The 18,781-nt window shown below is 41.6% G+C and overlaps 1 protein-coding gene across 2 annotated transcripts; it reads left to right on the top strand.

Annotated features, from left to right (window-relative positions):
• The first annotated feature begins 2,574 nt into the window (after positions 1–2,574).
• On the top strand, positions 2,575–18,698 carry mfsd1l (major facilitator superfamily domain containing 1-like). 2 transcript variants are annotated; one of them, XR_013099852.1, is made up of 16 exons: positions 2,575–2,715; positions 3,960–4,088; positions 9,787–9,924; positions 10,242–10,342; positions 10,438–10,547; positions 10,631–10,686; positions 10,789–10,932; positions 11,360–11,518; positions 11,600–11,715; positions 11,852–11,952; positions 12,135–12,246; positions 12,478–12,615; positions 12,754–12,893; positions 13,710–13,821; positions 13,918–14,804; positions 15,454–18,698. XR_013099852.1 is itself a non-coding variant. In XM_014411740.3 (15 exons), exons 3-15 carry the CDS (start codon positions 9,870–9,872, stop codon positions 14,071–14,073), a joined length of 1,500 nt encoding a protein of 499 aa, XP_014267226.1. In that variant the 5' UTR covers positions 2,575–2,715; positions 3,960–4,088; positions 9,787–9,869; the 3' UTR covers positions 14,074–14,895. The 2 variants fall into 2 exon arrangements, 1 of the variants encoding a protein (XP_014267226.1); XM_014411740.3 differs by lacking the exon at positions 15,454–18,698 and having other exon boundaries at positions 13,918–14,895.
• The last annotated feature ends 83 nt before the right edge of the window (positions 18,699–18,781 follow it).

Below are 18,781 nucleotides of genomic sequence, written 5' to 3'. Positions count from 1 at the left end.
GTTTTTGCTTCACAACTACAGCGAGCAGTTTACTTTGTGTGCACTAACATGGAGTCGAGTCAACCAGCGCCACCTCTGGCCAAGTGCCACAGCCTACAGCCAGATCAACCTGTGACACATCTGCACCACGTTTGAATTCGTGTCATGCACATTTGTACCTTTCAATTGTGTCTGTTTGTGCGTCATGCAAATAAACCTTTGAAATGAATGAAATGATATCATGTATTTATTATCAGCCTACATTTGTACAAAATTCCAAATTATATACACAAAGTCATAGAAATCACCACTCCAATTGGTCATCATGATTTTAATATTCTCTTTTTCCATAACAATGAAATACGCCTTGGACAAATATGACACATCAATATTTCATTAGTGTTGTCACATCACATCCTGTAAGCATCGTCTGTCTGTGTCTTTTCCCTGAAAATGAATATTTCCAGCCAATATAGGCAATCCATCAACATGGCTGGAGTTATATACAGTCTGTATAAGTGTGGTTAATCTAATGAACATTTGTAAGGAGACGGCAGTTACTGTGAATTCACAGCAGTTACACAGTGATTAGTAATAAACAGCCAGTGAGAGTGAGTGGATATGACTGTTCCCACCACTAACACATGACCATAGCCCACTACTAGATTAACTTGTGACACATCTGCACCTGCTGCTATGATCACATTGAGTAGAGGCTGAGTGGCTGCACTTACCCCTGGTACATCCAAATCTGCCCACAAACATGTTGAAAGATGCAATGCCAGCAATGTGGATTGTCAACACTAAAAACAATCGGTAAGCAAAGACAACAGGGATCAATTTTTTCTGTTTATTTAGCACCCACAACATTTGTAGTCGCCTTCTGCACAGGGGAAGTCCACACACACCGTGTGGTACCACTTTCCACAGAAGGTGCAATCTGCAAGATTGAATGAGGTTGTCAGGGTCATTGTCTGACTGTTTATTACTAATCACTGTGTAACTGCTGTACATTCACAGTAACTGCCATCTCCTTATAAATGTTTATTAGATTGACCACACTTATGCAGACTGTATATCACAACCAACTCTAACATGTTTGTTTGCAGAGGGAAGACACAGGCAGACTACGCTAACGACATGTGATGTTACAACACTGGTGAAATATTAGTGTGTTCACGACATTTTTCGTATGGGCAAAAGTATTGATATCAGGATGGTGATTCTTATGTGTATGTCATTTGGCATTTTGTACAAATGTAGGCTGATAATAAATACATGATATCATTTCATTCATTTCAAAGGTTTATTTGCATGACGCACAAACAGACACAATTGAAAGGTACAAATGTGCATGACACTGATTCAAACGTGCTGCAGATGTGTGTCACAGGTTGATCTGGCTGTAGGCTGTGGCACTTGGCCAGAGGTGGCGCTGGTTGACTCGACTCCATGTTAGTGCACACAAAGTAAACTGCTCGCTGTAGTTGTGAAGCAAAAACGCTGAATTCGGAGAAATAAACCGTGCGAGGGGAACGATAACGACGACAAGAGTCTCCCGATCGTTTACTCTTGCTGTCCTGTGGACAACATCGGCGTGGTGTTACTTGTTTGCTGTTTTCGCGATCGCGTCGCGCATGAGGATATCACCAGGTAAACTCGCCACATTTTTAAACATTTTGTTGTTCAACAGCATCAAGACTGACGGAGTGTGTTTGAGACAACCTCACAAGTGTCACAGATGACACATTTGGCGTTTTTTTGCTGGTTTGTCGGTAGCAGCTCCTGAAACGCAAGACTGCCACACATCTGTTCGACCAACGCCAGTTGATCTAAACGCCAGTAGATCTGGAACACCGGTCGTTGGTACTTTCTGGCTTGTGTAGCCACTAGGATCCTAGCATCCTAGAGCACTTCTGTTGTGGTTTGTACGTGTTTTGGAGTTTTTATGTGTTTTGGTGTTTGTACATACTTCGGAATTTTTACGTATTTTGGAGTTTTGACGTGTTTTGGAGTTTTTACGTACTTCGGGGTTTGTACATGCTTTGTCTCTAGCGCCCACCGTAAATATACTTTAATTTATTCACTCCACATAAAAGGTAATAAATAAATCTTATAATACTAAAAACAACTATTTACATTTCTACTTTTAACCATTTAAATTTTCAGCTTTTTCCTGTGAAACAAATTAAAAGTGAAACAACACAAAACACTGCAAACCACAACACAATTAAATATAAATTAAAATATGAAAACAAAAAGAGCATGCACATTCTGTAAAGGTCCAGTTTTGTTTATTGATCTAAGCCTGAACAGCTACGCGTAGTGTCCAGTAGAGTAATTTGCAGCCCTTGGAATGCGGAGCGAGGTACATGTTTTAAGTTGTATTTCTTTGCTTAATTGATATTTTGTTGTATTTTCTGCTTTATTTGAGTTCATATTTGTAATAAGCGTCTAAGAAAATGTATTTTGTGTTTCTGTTTAGTTTTCACGGTGCATTGGCGCACCTGGCGCACTGTTAGATTCTGAATGAATCTCAAAGTAAAAATTACTGCAGCCGTCGAGGCTCTCTCTATTTCTTCCTTGGTCCGGGGGACTGCTACAGTGAAAACTCGATCGCTGAGTGAAGGCTACTTGCTAGCTCCCATGCCAGATGAGTGCAGCCCGTGCCACGAGCTGGGTCCGTGTGTCAGCTGTGAGAGATTTCTACACCTGTTATGATATTTTGATACCACGGTAAGCATTTACAGGATATTGTTTTATACAGGAAAACTGTTACTCAATAAGGCCAATCTACTAGTTGTTTTTCTCTTTCTCTGTGACCCAAGAATTAATGTGAGACTCACAAGCTGGTACCTCAAGGTCGAAAACACCACAGAGATGAGACCACTTCTTTACTCCCATCCTCCCTTTTCTTTATCTCCTGGAAAAGGCTCGTTAAAGGCTAGGTGGTTTGTTTCAGAATTCACTGATGAAAGAACTCTGTATTCTATGTCTAGGAGTGTATTTTGCTGGGATGATCATAAATTATAGCTGAACTGATAAACTACACAAGGGATACTTTGCTCAGAAGGCAGGAAGACGTTTCCTTATTTGGTCTGTACCGGTTTGAACTGGGAAAGCTGACACACGAACCTTTTTTTTCATCTATATAAACTGCTGTGTATCAAATAAACCTTTGAGTCGATTGGGAAGGCAACCTAAAGCAGTCTCTGTTTTCTTGTTCTCCCAAGCTGCTCCCGAGCTCGTACTAACACGCTGAATGGCATACCTGAGTGTTACTTTAAATAATTAGGAATCTTAGAAGGAAAGGACAGAACTCTGCTTATCGCTCACGCCACGGAGGAAACCCGGGAAGGCAATTTCCTTCAACACCAGTCAAGATCATCTTTGCTTCGTTGCCTACTGTTAGGTATTTTAGTACCATGGGAGCATTTACTGGATATTGTTTTATAGTGACATTATGCAGGAAAACTCTGTCATTCAATAAGGCCCCTTTGTTTTAGTTATTTTTCTCTTTGACCCAAGAATTGATGTGTGAGAATCACAGGCTGGTACAAGGTTGAAATACCACAGAGATCACTCCCTCAGCTACATTAGTTTCTTAATCTTTTAGACGCCTGTTGAAGGCCAAATGGTTTGTTTCAGATTTCACTAATGAAAGAACTCTTTATTTTGTGCCTTGAAAATATGTCGCTGAGATAATCACAATTGTAGCTGAACTGATAAACTACACAAAGGATGCTTCTTCACCCATGGGCAGGAAGACGCTGCCTTATCTTGGTCTGATAAATCTGCTGTCTCATGAATTTTACCCTCTATATAAACTGTTATACTTGTGAATAAAGTTGAGTCAATTTGGGAAGACAACCTGAAGCAGTCTCTGTTTTCTTGTTCTCCCAAGCTGCTCCCGAGCTCGTACTAACACGCTGAATGGCATGCTTGAATATTACTTGAGAATATATTTGACTGTGTTACAGACTAAGGGACATTCTCTGCTGATAGACGTCCACGCCTCGGAGGAAGTCGATCCACGGATTAGGCCCTGGAAACCGTTTCCTTCACCTACCTCCCCTTTGAACTCTGATGGTCACTTTACGAAGTTGCAGGTATTATGCCCATTAAGGACTTTGCTGATAACAGGACTCTGCACTCTAATTCAGAATTACTTGCCTTAAATATTTTTGTGGTTACAGCCTTAAAGGTATACTGCATTGCACTGAGTAATTACAATCTTTAAATTGTATGGGTTTATTCTTCTTGAAAGTAACGTATATCAGCGGTATTTACAGTTACATTTTGTCTAATATGTGGGTGCTAATCTGTTTATTTATGTGATGTAAACGTCTGATGTGAGCATTGTTTCCAAAAGTAACACTCACGTAAGTTTAAGTCCAGACGTTATCGCATAGAGCAACATACACATTACAGTAACAAAATGTTGAACGCTGCTGAAGAAGCCGACGACTCAGAGCAACAAGGAGTAAGATCCAGCAATCGTGAAAGGCATTTAACTGAAAAGGGTAAAGAAATGCAGGAATATGAGGCAAAGAAAAATGAGAAGGCATTTAACAAAGCTTATGACACTTGGAAGAAGGCAGCTAAAGAAATCAGAACAAAGCTGAAAACTTTCTGCTCACCTGAAGAGCTAAACAATGCCAGTCATGACATAAGAGACAAGCACGCTGTAGTACAACAGCATTATGAACCCGTTCGCCGCAGCCAATCCATGACGCCCGACATTGTTAAGCGAATGGATGCTTGTGCAGTGCTTACAACTGACATTTGTGAAGTTGTTGCTAAACGACAGGAAAATATCGATCAGCTCTTTAACGATCGCCTTGAAAAGGAAAGAGTACGAGTGATGTTAAACAAAAGGGACTATGGTTCTGTGTTTGGTGATACAAAAACTGAAACGTCGTTCCCAGAGGGTTCAGTTGCACGCTCAAAGGCAGATTCTACTGGCAGTCGTGAGGTGGAAGCAGAAGCTAAACTTGCAGCCAAAGTGGAACAAGCAAAGGCCACACAAGAAATATTGGCACAGGAAACCAAGATCAGCCAAATGGAAAATGAGTGAAAAATAAAGGAAGTGGAAACAAAGGCAAAGTTGGAGGAGGAAAAGACTAAACTTCAACAGTTAAAGGCAGACAGTGAAGTGAAAGTAGCAGCTGCACGAGTAAGAGCCCTTAGCGCTCAAAATGACATTGAAAGCCATGATCAAGTGTCCTGCTACAACTTAGAAAATTCCGCAAATCTCCCCAACAGCGCACCACGGCTCTCTTTAAATCCACAAGCACCAACATTTAGACTAGGGCTGCCACAAACGATTATTTTGATAGTCGACTAGTCACCGATTATTTATGCGATTAGTCGACTAATCAGATCATCATCCACTGGACGTAAAACTACAGCTTATTGCACCAGCAGCAACTGCTCTTATATAACTATCATTAGCTTACAGCTTTAAGCTTTTAAGGTGCTAACTAAAAATAAAGACAAGATGATAGTTTATTCAATTTTAATGAAATTTGCAGATTGTTTCGGTGAAGTTTAATAAACTCCTTGCTATCTAAAATATAACAGGACAACGGAGTATATTCTCCAGCATCTCACACTTCTGATAATCAGCTGTCTGCTTGACGTTTATTCAGCTGTGTAAAAACTATAACTTTAATCTCAGACAAACCGATTTACTCAGGAACAAATAAAATACAAAAAAAAAAAAAAAGCCAAACAACAACATTTTTAATTTATCTAAGTGACTCATATATATTTAACCTGAGTAGCGAAAGACGGCGGTGGGTTTGAAAACAATTTGCCGGGAGTCCGGTGTTCTCACCGCGCTAGTGACCTAGCCCCCGGCTAGCTATCGAGCTAGTGGGTAACAGACGTCTCCGAAAACGTCGGAGCGCTTTTGAAAATATGTGGTGTCCTGATAAACTGAGCCGATATTTGAGGTTTACACAGCTACATTCTCGGCTGAAAATATGTTAAACGTTTATTTTGTGACCCAGAAAGAATAATAAGAGTAATATTAAAACTAACTAGCTGCCGCCATTGTTGGAAACTGAGCTGGGCCGCGCTATGAATTCTGGGACACAGCTGCTTCTTCTTCTTCTTCTTCGGGGTTTAACGGCAGCTGGCATCCTTGTACATGCAGTGCTGCCATCTTCTGTTTCAGTCCGTTATTACACTCTTAAATCCTGCTACTTATTCCTGCGTCCTTTGGGATCTTACAAAGCTTCAAACGACGCGTCGACTATTAAATCAGTCGTCGACGATTTTGATAGTCGACGTAATCGTGACTAGTCGACAAATCGTGGCAGCCCTAATTTAGACCTCACAATACTACTCCAGAACGTGAAGAACTTAGCTTAGTTCAAGCCCTCGCTAGCTCTCTTACCCTAAACAGGCTTCCTGTACCTGAGCCCACCATCTTTAGTGGCGACCCCCTAAAGTTTATGGATTGGAAGGTATCCTTTATGGCACTAATTGGTGACAAACCTTTACCTGTGTGTGAGAAAATGTTGTATCTAAAGAGCTATCTTGCAGGTGAAGCACGAAAGGCAGTAGAGGGATATTTCTTCCGCAACAGTGAGCAGGCATACGCAGGCATTTGGAGCGTTTTAGAGGAAAGGTATGGCAGCCCATTTGTTATCCAAAGAGCCTTTAGGGCTAAACTCACAAAATGGCCTAAAATAGCTGCCAATGATCCTAAAGCACTGAGGGAGTTGGCAGATTTTCTCCAAAGCTGTGCAGAGGCTATCCCTCAAGTCAAAGGCCTAGAGATCCTTAATGATTGTGAGGAAAATCACAAGCTTCTAAGAAAACTGCCTGAGTGGATAGTGCAGAGATGGAGCCGCATTGTGGTGGAGGAGCTAGACAAAAGCCAAGACTACCCCAACTTCGCTCGCTTTACAAAGTTCATACAAAATGAAGCTAAAGTAGTTTGCAATCCTGTTGCCTCACCATTCCTAATAAACGAAAGGGCATCAGAAGAGCGGCATGTTAAAAGAGCGAAGGCACTCAGTACTACCATCCAACCAAAGTCTCCACCAATCCCAGTATCTACTTCTAGACCTAAACCCCCATGTTTGTTTTGCAAAGAAGAATCGCACGGCATAGCTAAGTGTCCTGCTTTTGCAGCGAAAACTAGTGATGACAAGAAAGTTTTCATTCAAGAAAATCGTCTCTGCTTTGGGTGTTTGAGGAGGGGTCATGTAACCAAAGAATGCAGAGGACGTCACTCCTGTAGTAAGTGTGGTCGGCGTCACCCCACCTGTCTACACACAGAAAGAGTGAATGAACCTAAAGAAAAGAAAACTGAGGATTCTAAATCCCCAGATGAAGGTGCAAACAAGGAAGTGCATAATGTTATGACTCATGTACTAACAAGGAAACTATCTTCCACATCCAGCATAGTACCAGTATTTGTGTCAGTTGCATCTGAGCCTGAGAAAGAAATACTTACATATGCCCTGCTTGACACCCAGAGTGACTCATCCTTTATTTTAGAGGATTTGGCCTCAGAACTAAATGTAGACGCCCAACCAGTGCAGTTAAAGCTTAGCACCATGACTTCCATCGACACAGTCGTTGCAAGTAAACTTGCCAACAACTTACAGGTGCGTGGGTTTGATTCTGAGACTCGTGTCCGAATAGAACACGTCTACTCTCGTGACTTTATCCCAGTTGACAAGTCTCATATCCCTACCAAGGAAACTGCACTTCAGTGGCCACACCTTGAAGGCTTAGCTAACAAGTTACAGCCATTACAGAACTGTGAAGTAGGTCTATTGATTGGTTATGACTGCCCATCAGCACTAGCCCCCCTAGAGATCGTCACAGGCAAAATAAACGAACCTTTCGCACAAAGAACCCTACTAGGATGGAGTATTATTGGTTCTGGTAATCCTCACCTAGACAGAGAAGGTAACCAGAGTTATGTGCACAGGATCACAGTCAAAGAAATGCCCATACCATCAGCCACAGAAGTACTCAAAGTCCTAGAGACTGACTTTAATGAGAGAAACTATGAGGATAAGTATGTATCACAGGATGATGTTCGCTTCATACAAATCCTCAGTGATACAATAAAACAAAGATCAGATGGGCACTATGAGATGCCGCTTCCCTTCAAGGGCAATGATCCACCAGCGCTTCCCAACAATAAGAAGTTAGCCACAGTCCGACTGCAACACCTGAAGAAAAGGCTAAAGGCTGATAAACAGTATCATGAACATTACTGTTCCTTTATGAGAGACATTATCAGCAGTGGTGATGCAGAATTAGCACCTCCTTTGTCTGAAGGCAAGACTGCATGGTACATACCACACCATGGGGTATATCACCCGAAAAAAACAGCCAAGCTAAGAGTTGTCTTTGACTGTTCAGCAAAATTTCTCGGTGTCTCATTAAACGACACTCTTCTCACAGGTCCAGATATGATCAACTCATTGGTGGGGGTACTCTGTCGTTTCAGAAAGGAAAATGTAGCCATAATCTGTGATATCGAGAGAATGTTCCACCAGTTCTCTGTTTGTCCAGACATGTGCAACTATCTGAGATTTCTGTGGTGGCAGGATGGACAATTAGACAAAGAACCCAGAGAATACAGAATGGCTGTACATCTATTCGGTGCCAGTTCATCCCCTGGATGTGCTAATTTCGGCCTGAAATATTTGGCACAACAGTACACAGCAGACTATCCTAAGGCCTCAGAGTTTGTTGAACAGAACTTTTATGTAGACGATGGTCTAACTAGTGTCCCATCAGTTAAAGAGGCACAAGAACTCATCACCGAAACACAAGCACTTTGTAGACTTGGCGGTCTACATTTGCACAAGTTCAAAAGTGATGCGCTTTCCCAGCTGGAACCCTCAGACAGAGCAGACACCACAGAACCGCTTGATCTCAAACCTGACACAACAGCTGAAGGCCATGTGCTCGGCATCCAGTGGTCAATCAAAAATGACACTTTCAGTTTCAAAATAAACACTAAGGACCAACCTCCTACTCGCCTGAGCATACTGTCAGTGATCTCATCCCTGTACGACCCACTAGGGTTCGTAGCTCCCTTCACCTTAAGAGGCAAAGTTATCCTACAGGAACTGTGTCGCAGAGGCATTGAATGGGATGACCCCCTTCCTGACAACTTACGCTCACGGTGGGAGGACTGGAAAGATGGGTTGGAAAGACTAAAATCAAAGGTTGCACTGCCTCCACCAGGAAAGTTTGTGAAAGAGGACTTATATGCAAGGAAACGTTGGCGCAGAGTCCAGTATCTCACTGAGCAGTTTTGGAGTAGATGGAAAAGAGAGTACCTTCTGAACATATCTATGAGACAGAAATGGCACCTACCACGTCGAAATCTTAAAGTCAATGACATAGTCATTATCAAAGAAGACATGCTTCCCAGAAATCAGTGGCAACTGGCTCGAGTGGTTGAAGCTCCAGAAGAAGATGACGGTTTGGTCCGCAGAGTCAAGCTTCAAGTTGGCGATCGAGGCTTAATAAAGAAGCAGGGAACAGCACACAAACCTCACGTAGTTGAGCGACCTGTTCAAAAGCTTGTAGTTCTATTAGAAAATAACTAATTGATGTTTCAATCAATACTGTCACATACTGTACTGTACTGCAAATTTGGGTATTAAGTTGTTTAAATGTACTTACAAAAATAAATGGCCAACATCAAACTATAATCAGTCCAATGAGCAGTACAGAACCCTGATTGTAATTTATATAATGTTTTATTTCTCTAGGACACCTGTAAGTTACTTAGCAACAAACACATACGTTTCTGTCCAGGTGGTTTTAAGATATGAGTTTCCCAGTATCAGCCACAGAAGAAGCGGCCGCTCACTCTGTTCATGTAAACGACAGTGAAGGATATGATTTTTGACGCTGTTTCTACAACGAAAACGATGGCGCAGCCGGCGGAAAAAGGTACGTCTCACTGCAAAGTTAATTATTAAAAACACAGCAAGTCAGCACAGATTACTGATACGAACCAGACCTCTGCTTGTGACCCTGAACACGCTTCCCTAAAATCTCAGCATTTTATACTTCCACTGGGATTACAGAATTACATACTTTTTTCTCCTTAAAAACAAGCTAAAAACCAAAACGCACAATAGCGCTTTGTTGAAAGCCAAAAATGTCCTCAGACATAAAGACAAGTATTTGTTATATTGATCTGAGGCTGTTGCCTTTTTAAATCACCTGATGTTGCCCTTTCTTTATTGTGCTTCACTGTCTTGCAGCATACTATCGCTTTGTGGTGCTCTTCTTTAACTGTCTGCTGACCTTTGGGTCCTACTTTTGCTTCGACATTCCCAGTGTGTTACAGGATCAGTTCCAAGGGGTGAGCAAGAGGCAGCGCTGCTTACAGATCGCATCAATATTGCACGACTTGATTATCAGGAGGGAAAGACTGATGTTGTTTTTAATGTTTGACAGAACCTGACGTGTCCCAATGCGACGGTGATCAATGGGACAGTGGACTGTGTGGAGGGACTGGGGATGACCCCTCAGCAGTACAATCTTCTCTATGCCATCTATGCTTGGACGTAAGCACGTTAATGCATTGATTTCACTGTGAAAATGCAGAAAAGTGGCTTATCAATGAGAAGCTTCTCTCTGTTATCAACAGGAATGCAGTAGTGGTGATCCTGGCTGGATTCCTGATTGACAAATTAGGAAATCGCTGTAAGTTTTGTTTTATGTTTTCTCTCTGCATGGTCTGCAGTTATTTTTAATCTACTGACAGTAAAATGATGGTACAACCATTTCTTTTGCTCCTCTTTGCAGTCGGTGTGTTTCTCTCCTCTTTTCTCTGTGTTTTGGGCTCATCGCTGTTTGCTCTCGGCTCCCACTTCAAGGGATCTCCCTACTTGCTGCCGCTAATGCTCACAGGCCGTCTGCTGTTTGGATCAGGCACTGGATCTCTGACTAGTAAGTTCCCCTCATGTATATGGGCGATCGTGGCTCAAGAGTTGGGAGTTCGCCTTGTAATCGGAAGGTTGCCGGTTCGAGCCCCGGCTTGGACAGTCTCGGTCGTTGTGTCCTTGGGCAAGACACTTCACCCGTTGCCTACTGGTGGTGGTCAGAGGGCCCGGTGGCGCCAGCGTCCGGCAGCCTCGCCTCTGTCAGTGCGCCCCAGGGTGGCTGTGGCTACAATGTAGCTTGCCATCACCAGTGTGTGAATGTGTGTGTGGATGACTGGATATGTAAAGCGCTTTGGGGTCCTTAGGGACTAGTAAAGCGCTATATAAATACAGGCCATTTACCATTTACCATGTATATGAACAAATATTCTCTGCAGCGTTGCCTTTGAGGAGCATTTCTTAACCACTCAGTTACCTTTCTCCTTCTTCATTAGTTGTTCAGAAACGCATCACAGCCTTCTGGTTCAAAGGGAAGGAGTTGGCTTTGGCTTTCAGCCTGACCGTGGCCCTCTCGCGGCTGGGCTCGGTGTTGAACTTCTTCCTCACGCAGAAGTTTGAAGAAAAATATGGCATGCAGTGGACACTCTGGGGTGGTAGGTGACGAGTGTGTAGAAATCTCAAGGCTTATGGTGTGGTGCCATGTGACCTGGGTTTCTTATGTTATTGTTTCTTAGGCGCACTGTTGTGTGTGCTGGGCTTCACTTCCGCTGTCATTGTCAGCACCTTGGACAAGATTGGAGTGAGACAGCTGGGTCTCGATGGAGCCATCCAAGAAGAGTCTCGCAAAGTGGTACGATCAATATCCTTTAATAATAACAACATGCATACATAACACTGAAGATTAAAACCTTAATTTTTCAGTATTATGGACACACTAGTGATCTGTGTGTGGAGCATCATTTATTGTTGTGTGTTTTTATGTGTAGAGGATTCAGGATGTGAAGCTCCTGTCAGTAAGATACTGGCTGCTGGTTCTCACCATCATGTTCTTCTACAACGGCGTCTTCCCCTTCATTGCTGATGCAAGGTAGAGTTCTCAACATAAAGTGTGAGCATAAAGACTTGTACATGCAGAGCTGCTTTCAGAGTCATCCGTGAAACTTAAACCTGCATTCCTCTAAATACAACAGCACGTATTGCAAGTGATACTAGTGTCACAAACATTTACATCTGTCTTCTTCTTTTTTCTTTTTTTTTTCCATATCCCAGCAAGTTCATCCAGGATAAGTACAGCTACTACAGCCAGGAGGAGGCAGCTTATATTGTGGGAGCAGTCTATGACAGCTTAGTGGTCCTCTCAGCCATCGTGGGCATTCTCATTGTACGTATCTTTAATTTAAACCCAAATCTTATTCCTGTCTTCAATTCAATTTTATTCATACTGCACCAGATCAAAACAACTGTCCCTGTAGGGTGCTTTATATGGTATGCTAAGACCCCCCCATGAGCAAGGACTTTGTGACAGTGGGAAGAAAAACTCCCTTTTAATAGGAATAAACCTTCATCAGGTACAGGAGGAATCTTGAAACACTCTCGCTGTCATGCGTTCCAGGATTATGTGGGTCTGCGGGGAGTTTTTGCATTGGCGAGCGCCGTCTTCACGCTGCCCGTGTTTGGACTCCTGGCTTTCACTTTTGTCCCTCCTCTGGTTTCAACCATATGGCTGGGAGTCACCTACTCCTTTGCTGCTGTGAGTGCGGATTTTTTTTTTTAAATTCATTTTTGATAAATAAAATCTTAGACGTCAGAGTTAAAATGGTAAATTATTACAATGAATTAATGTATTTTCTAGTATGTTAAACTTGTTGCTGCCTGTGTGGCATTCCAGGCCAGCATGTGGCCGTCTATTCCCCTTGTCGTACCTCAGGCAACTCTGGGAACTGCCACCGGCCTGGCCACCTCCGTACAGATGTTTGGGGTCGGGATCTCCAATCTCATTGTTGGACAGATACTAGGCACCAAGTCCAGGTGGGGAGAACCTGACATTAGAATCTCATTGCAGTGCACTTGTTTAGAAGGTACCATGAAAGCTGCAGCAATCGCTTCAGAGTGTCGGGTCAGAACATTTGTTAATGTTCACATGAGTGTGGAACAAAACAGCAGAGTCCAAGTTGTCGTTCTTCATATTTAAAATTGAGAAGTGTGTGTGTGTGTGTGTGTGTGTGTGTGTGTGTGTGTGTGTGTGTGTGTGTGTGTGTGTACAAAGCATAATAATGCAAACCAGTTACACTTCAAATTACATCATACACATAAAGATACAGCTGAGCTGTACTCAAATGCAGTATATAAATAAATAAGCTGGCATATTACTTCAGACTGGTTATGTAAACCTAAAGTCAGATAATATGAATTAACACACATACAGCTATGCAATGAAAGCAACTTCACACTATTTAACATCCAGTACACAGAGCACAGAAACAACAAATCTCTCTGCTAGAAGCTAGTCAGTAATAAAATCTGTTATGTTAGCGAACTGCCACTTATGCAGAACCTCATTTAAACAGAAGCACAAAGAACTGCTCATATGTCATCAAACACGCTAAACATGGCTAAACAAAAACATGACTAAGTGAAGTACCTCTTTAAACATACGGTCTCATGAGCACACGCACTGTCAGTTGTTTAGCTGCTGTTTGTCTCTGAGATGAAGCTGCCCACATGCACACCTATGGTGCATTCAAGGGTACATGGGAAATCCCACACACAACTCTACCTTTTTGTACAGCACTAATTGTCCCTCCAGTCTTGTTTAGCTCTGCAGTTTCTCCATTTGTGTTGCAGTGAAACTAAGATCCCGCTGTGGCGTTGGCAGAGGATGATGATCTTCATGTTGGCCAACACCATCAGCTGCATTGTGACCTCAGTGCTGCTTAACGTTGTTGATCACAGACAGGTCAGACATCTGAGGTTACCTCATTTGGTTACCTCATGACTTTATTTTCTCGAAACACTATCAGCAGAAAGTTAATGATGCCCCCCACCCTTACAGGACGGGATCCTCAACAAGACAACCAAGAAGTCAGGGCAGGCACAAGAAGGCTCCAAGAACTCGGGCGCAGAGAAACTTGAAGTGAAAGCCGCTCACCCAGGCAGAGGAGAGGAAGAGCCAAATGAACAGAAAGGAAAAAGTGCACACTTTCTTTAGTAAAGTAGAAGTACAGATACCTGGGTTAAAATAAAATACTCAATTAAAAGTTGAACTACTGAAGCAAATTTTTTACCTAAGCAAGAGAGAAAAAGTACAGGCTCTGAAATGTACTCAAAGTAGGCAAGTAAAAAGTTCTTGAAGGACAATTCTACTGAATTGTCCTTCAAGAACTGTTAAAATGACAATCAATCTAATTGAAACAGCTGCATGTTACAGATGTGGCCTCAAAGATTTGTAGTTTAGATTTAAAAGCACTTAATGTAATGAACTCAGTCATTTTCCATTCGTTCTGCAGTTTGTTCCAAGCTAAGGGTGCTAAATGAACAAAAGCTCTCTTACCAAATTCATTTTGGGCAAATATACCATTTATACTGTCTTTACACTAGACAGTATAATGTTGGAATTCAGTGAATGAATCTAAGCATCACTACTATAAAGGGACTGAGTAAGGTGCTGCTGAAATGGTGGTCAGCAGTATTTCTCATGTCAGAGATAACAGAACTACCATTAAAGTCAACCTCAGGTCCTTGGTCGCCTCCCTGACTGAGATACTTCTTGCAAGAAAAGCATGTGAAGAGTCCTGCCAAATCAAAAGGTCTTCTACTTCAATGTTCTTTAAGTCAAAGTGTTCCTGAATGCTTCTGAAGTCATTTTGTAAGCGTGGATTTTCTTCGATGTCATGTTATTCGTCTTCACATGCAGTGAATGAGTAACTACCATCTACTTAGGTATGTGTCTGCTTGTTTGTTTGTTTTTAAGCAATATTTAACTCATTACCACAGGTTGATTTCACTCAGGTTATTAAATGACAGATTTTCATTTATTTGACTTTATTTACAGGACATAAGTAGATAATTCAATTTTAAAACACATTTTATCTCTGCTGAAATAGCTATAATAACTACTGCCATGAATAACTGTGTGGACATTACTGCTGTTACTAAATCATGTTATATACACTGAACAAAAATATAAACGCAACACCTTTGTTACTGCTCCCATTCCCCATGGGATGGACGTAGAGACCTAAAATTCATTCCAGATACACAATATAACCATCCCTCCCAAACAGTGGTCACAAATCAGTCCAAATGTGTGGTAGTGGGCACATCTGCTATATTGAGATAATCCATCCCACCTCACAGGTGTGTCACATCAGGATGCTGATCTGACATCATGAGTAGTCCACAGGTGTACCTCAGACTGCCCACAACAAAAGGCCACCCTGGAATGTGCAGTTTTGTCTCACAGCAAAATGCCACAGATGCCACAAGCAATGAGGGAGCGTGCAATTGGCATGCTGACAGCAGGAATGTCAACCAGATCTGTCGCCCGTGCATTGAATGTTCATTTCTCAACCATAAGCCGTCTCCACAGGCGTTTCAGAGAATATGGCAGCACATCCAACCGGCCTCACAACCGCAGACCTCGTGTAACCACACCAGCCCAGGACCTCCACATCCAGCAGGTTCACCTCCAAGATCGCCACCCAGACAGCTGCTGGAACAATTGGTTTGCACAACCAAACAATTTCTGCACAAACTGTCAGAAACCGTCTCAGGGACGCTCAACTGCATGCCCGTCGTCCTCATCGGGGTCTTGACCTGACTCCAGCTCGTCGCCGTAACAGACTTGTGTGGGCAAATGCTCACATTCGATGGCGTCTGGCACGTTGGAGAGGTGTGCGCTTCACGGATGAATCATGGTTCACATTGTTCAGGGCAGATGGCAGCTGAGAATGTCCCAGTTCTTGCATGGCCAGCATACTCACCGGACATGTCACCCATTGAGCATGTTCGGGATGTGCTTGACCGGCGTATACGACAGCGTGTACCAGTTCCCACGAATATCCAACAACCTCGCACAGCCATTGAAGTGGAGTGGACCAACATTCCACAGGCCACAATTGACAATCTGATAGACTCCATGCGACGATGTGTTGCACTGCATGAGGCAAATGGTGGTCACACCAGATACTGACCGGTTCTGGGTCCCCAGACCCCCAATAGTGCAAAAAACTGCACATTCCAGGGTGGCCTTTTGTTGTGGGCAGTCTGAGGTACACCTGTGCACTACTCATGATGTCAGATCAGCATCCTGATGTGGCACACCTGTGAGGTGGGATGGATTATCTCAATATAGCAGATGTGCCCACTACCACACATTTGGACTGATTTGTGACCACTGTTTGGGAGGGATGGTTATATTGTGTATCTGGAATGAATTTTAGGTCTCTACGTCCATCCCATGGGGAATGGGAGCAGTAACAAAGGTGTTGCGTTTATATTTTTGTTGAGTGTATTTTTACTCTAATTTATTCAAAAGTAAAAGCAGAAATTAAAATCACAAATTGGTGCCAAAAGGGACATTAAGAAGAAACTTTCTTGACCTGTTTATATGTGAAGATTCTCACCAGATGACTTAAATAATTAGTGATTCTATCAGTTATATTAAATCATCTGTCACTCTTTCTGTCTTCATGGAGCCAAGTGTTTGAGTTTTAGTGGGTTAATGATTTCTTTTTGATTTAAAAAACGTTCAGGCGCTGTCGACTTCTGTTAAATGTTTGATTTTATGTTCCTTATTTCTAATGAGCTTTTATTATTGTGTCCTGTTAGTTCCTTGCTTAGTTTTTATTCTTGATAGTTGATTCCTTTTTTGATCCCTTTGTGTTCCTCCAGGCTTGTCTCAGTGGGGTTGTTTTTGTCTTTGTGTGTCAAGTTTGGACAAACAAGCTTGTTTCTTGAGTTCTACTTCCTTGTTTTGTTCTCTGTTATCATTACTGGAAGACAAATCTGTTCTGTATTTTATCTTAGTTCCCCCTTGTCCTTTGGTCCTTCCAGCCTAACATATTCTACATTTAACAACACAGTTTTGGCACCCAGAATAAATCTTATATTTGTTGATTTGGGAAGTGAGACGTAAATACAACTCGGATCTAAAAAAGCATTTTGTTTTTGTTTGTTTTTATAATTTATTTATTTCTGTTCACTTCCAAGTTTGTCATTTTATTCCTTTAAATTAATTAATAATTTTAGTGTTCATACTCTTAAACTTGACATGCTACCAGACACCAAAGCTTGAGTTTTGCACCTGACCCTCACCTGGTGAAGTTGAAATCCACTTTTAAGTTATCAACACATTTGTTGTCAGTGCCGCAGTTGATCTCAAACCCTAACTGTGGAAGAAAACATAATATAAAACATATTTTTATTACATTATTTACAGACTAAATTTAACATTGAACATTTGAAATCACCACTTTTTGTATTCCACCATCTAGCTGTAGTTTTCTGCAGAACATTTCTGTTCTCAATCCACTTCTGGAAAATCCTCTGCACACACAGGAACCTATGTATCAGGTGTGATCCCACATAGAGATACCCTTCATAAGGCTTGTGTATTTTTAATTCAGTTATTTTCAAAGTTGAAGTTTGTCACTAGGTTTGAAGCAGTTGAGAAATGCACAGTCTCTCCTTGGCCCCGAAGCTAGAGTTACATAGAAAGTAAAGTCATAGTAGAATTTGTAATGCGTTTACTATATAGAGAGCTACAACTACAGTGATGGTAACTCATTTACTTCTAGTCTCTTCAATAGATACTGCTCAAACAGACACCAATAATAACATTATTTCAGACAATTTAAGGGCAAAACACTAAAATTTCGTAACTTCATAAACTTCATAAAGACTAGACTCAGATGCCAAGTTAATAAGGTGTCGTTAAAGGTTCCTCACAGGATGAATAGTTGTTGCTTGAGCCTGTGGGGCGAGACTTGGTCTAAGTTTTTTTGAAGGAAAACCATCAAATGTGAATTTGAGCTCATTGGAAAGTTCATTGACAAGCCTGCAAGAAGAGAGCAGTGTTAGGTTCACATTCAGTGTTTGAGGACACAAAAAAAAATACAATTAATTAAATAAATCTTTTGTTTCATGAAATGGTCATAATATTTTTTTTCTGATGTTGTTATTCGGTTTTACCTCAATAATCAATTTTACAGTTGAACACAGTTTGCTAGTTAAGTTCACAGCAACTGATCCAGATTTCGCTTGTTGTTTCCCACTGATGTACGCTCGGTTGTTCAGAGGTTTGCGAGTGGCATCCAGCGTTAAATTATAATTAATCCTTGCTTCAGCTGGAATATATCAGAGTTTGATTTCAATGCTACAAATTTACATACAGAGAAACCATCAAACTGCTGGATAATGGCTTTGTAGTTAGAAAAAAGTGAGGAGAATGATGAACCTGTGTTGACTGTAGACACAAGCAGACTGTAGCTGTGTTCTCCAGTGGTTTTGAGCAGGTTGTATTCTGAATACGGATTTCGTTTGGGCTGAAAGACACCTCAGCTTTAACCATTACTACAGGTCTTGATCTGTAAATGGACATCGAAGGAAAATATATGTGAGCTACGTTAATCTTCAATAGCAAACTAAAAATGGCTCTCCATTATTGGTGTTCTGACTTGGATTAGTAACAAGACTACCCAGTTGTCTAGTGTTTTGAGTAACACATGATTTGCATTTCTGCATCAAAGTCATTTGTTAGAACAAAGCTGTTGCTATTGTAACAGATGTAAAACTGATGTTCAACAGATGTAAAATAAAATATAATTTCACATTTTTTTGAGACTCAAATCCACACAAGCTGTTTTTCCAGGACCTTAACTGACAGATGTATTGCTTCTTTAATCACGAGAGAAACC

The sequence above is a fragment of the Maylandia zebra genome, linkage group LG8, assembly GCF_041146795.1.
Source record: "Maylandia zebra isolate NMK-2024a linkage group LG8, Mzebra_GT3a, whole genome shotgun sequence".
Classification (NCBI taxonomy): domain Eukaryota; kingdom Metazoa; phylum Chordata; class Actinopteri; order Cichliformes; family Cichlidae; genus Maylandia; species Maylandia zebra.
The sequence above is the reverse complement of the archived record's forward strand: the minus strand, read 5'-3'. Positions and strand labels throughout refer to the sequence as shown.

Coding starts and splice junctions, on each gene's coding strand:
- mfsd1l (XM_014411740.3), top strand. CDS start 9,870: ATGATTTTTGACGCTGTTTCTACAACGAAAACGATGGCGCAGCCGGCG. Junction 11,716..11,851: donor AAGAAGAGTCTCGCAAAGTG/GTACGATCAATA, acceptor TTTTATGTGTAG/AGGATTCAGGATGTGAAGCT. Junction 12,247..12,477: donor CCATCGTGGGCATTCTCATT/GTACGTATCTTT, acceptor CATGCGTTCCAG/GATTATGTGGGTCTGCGGGG.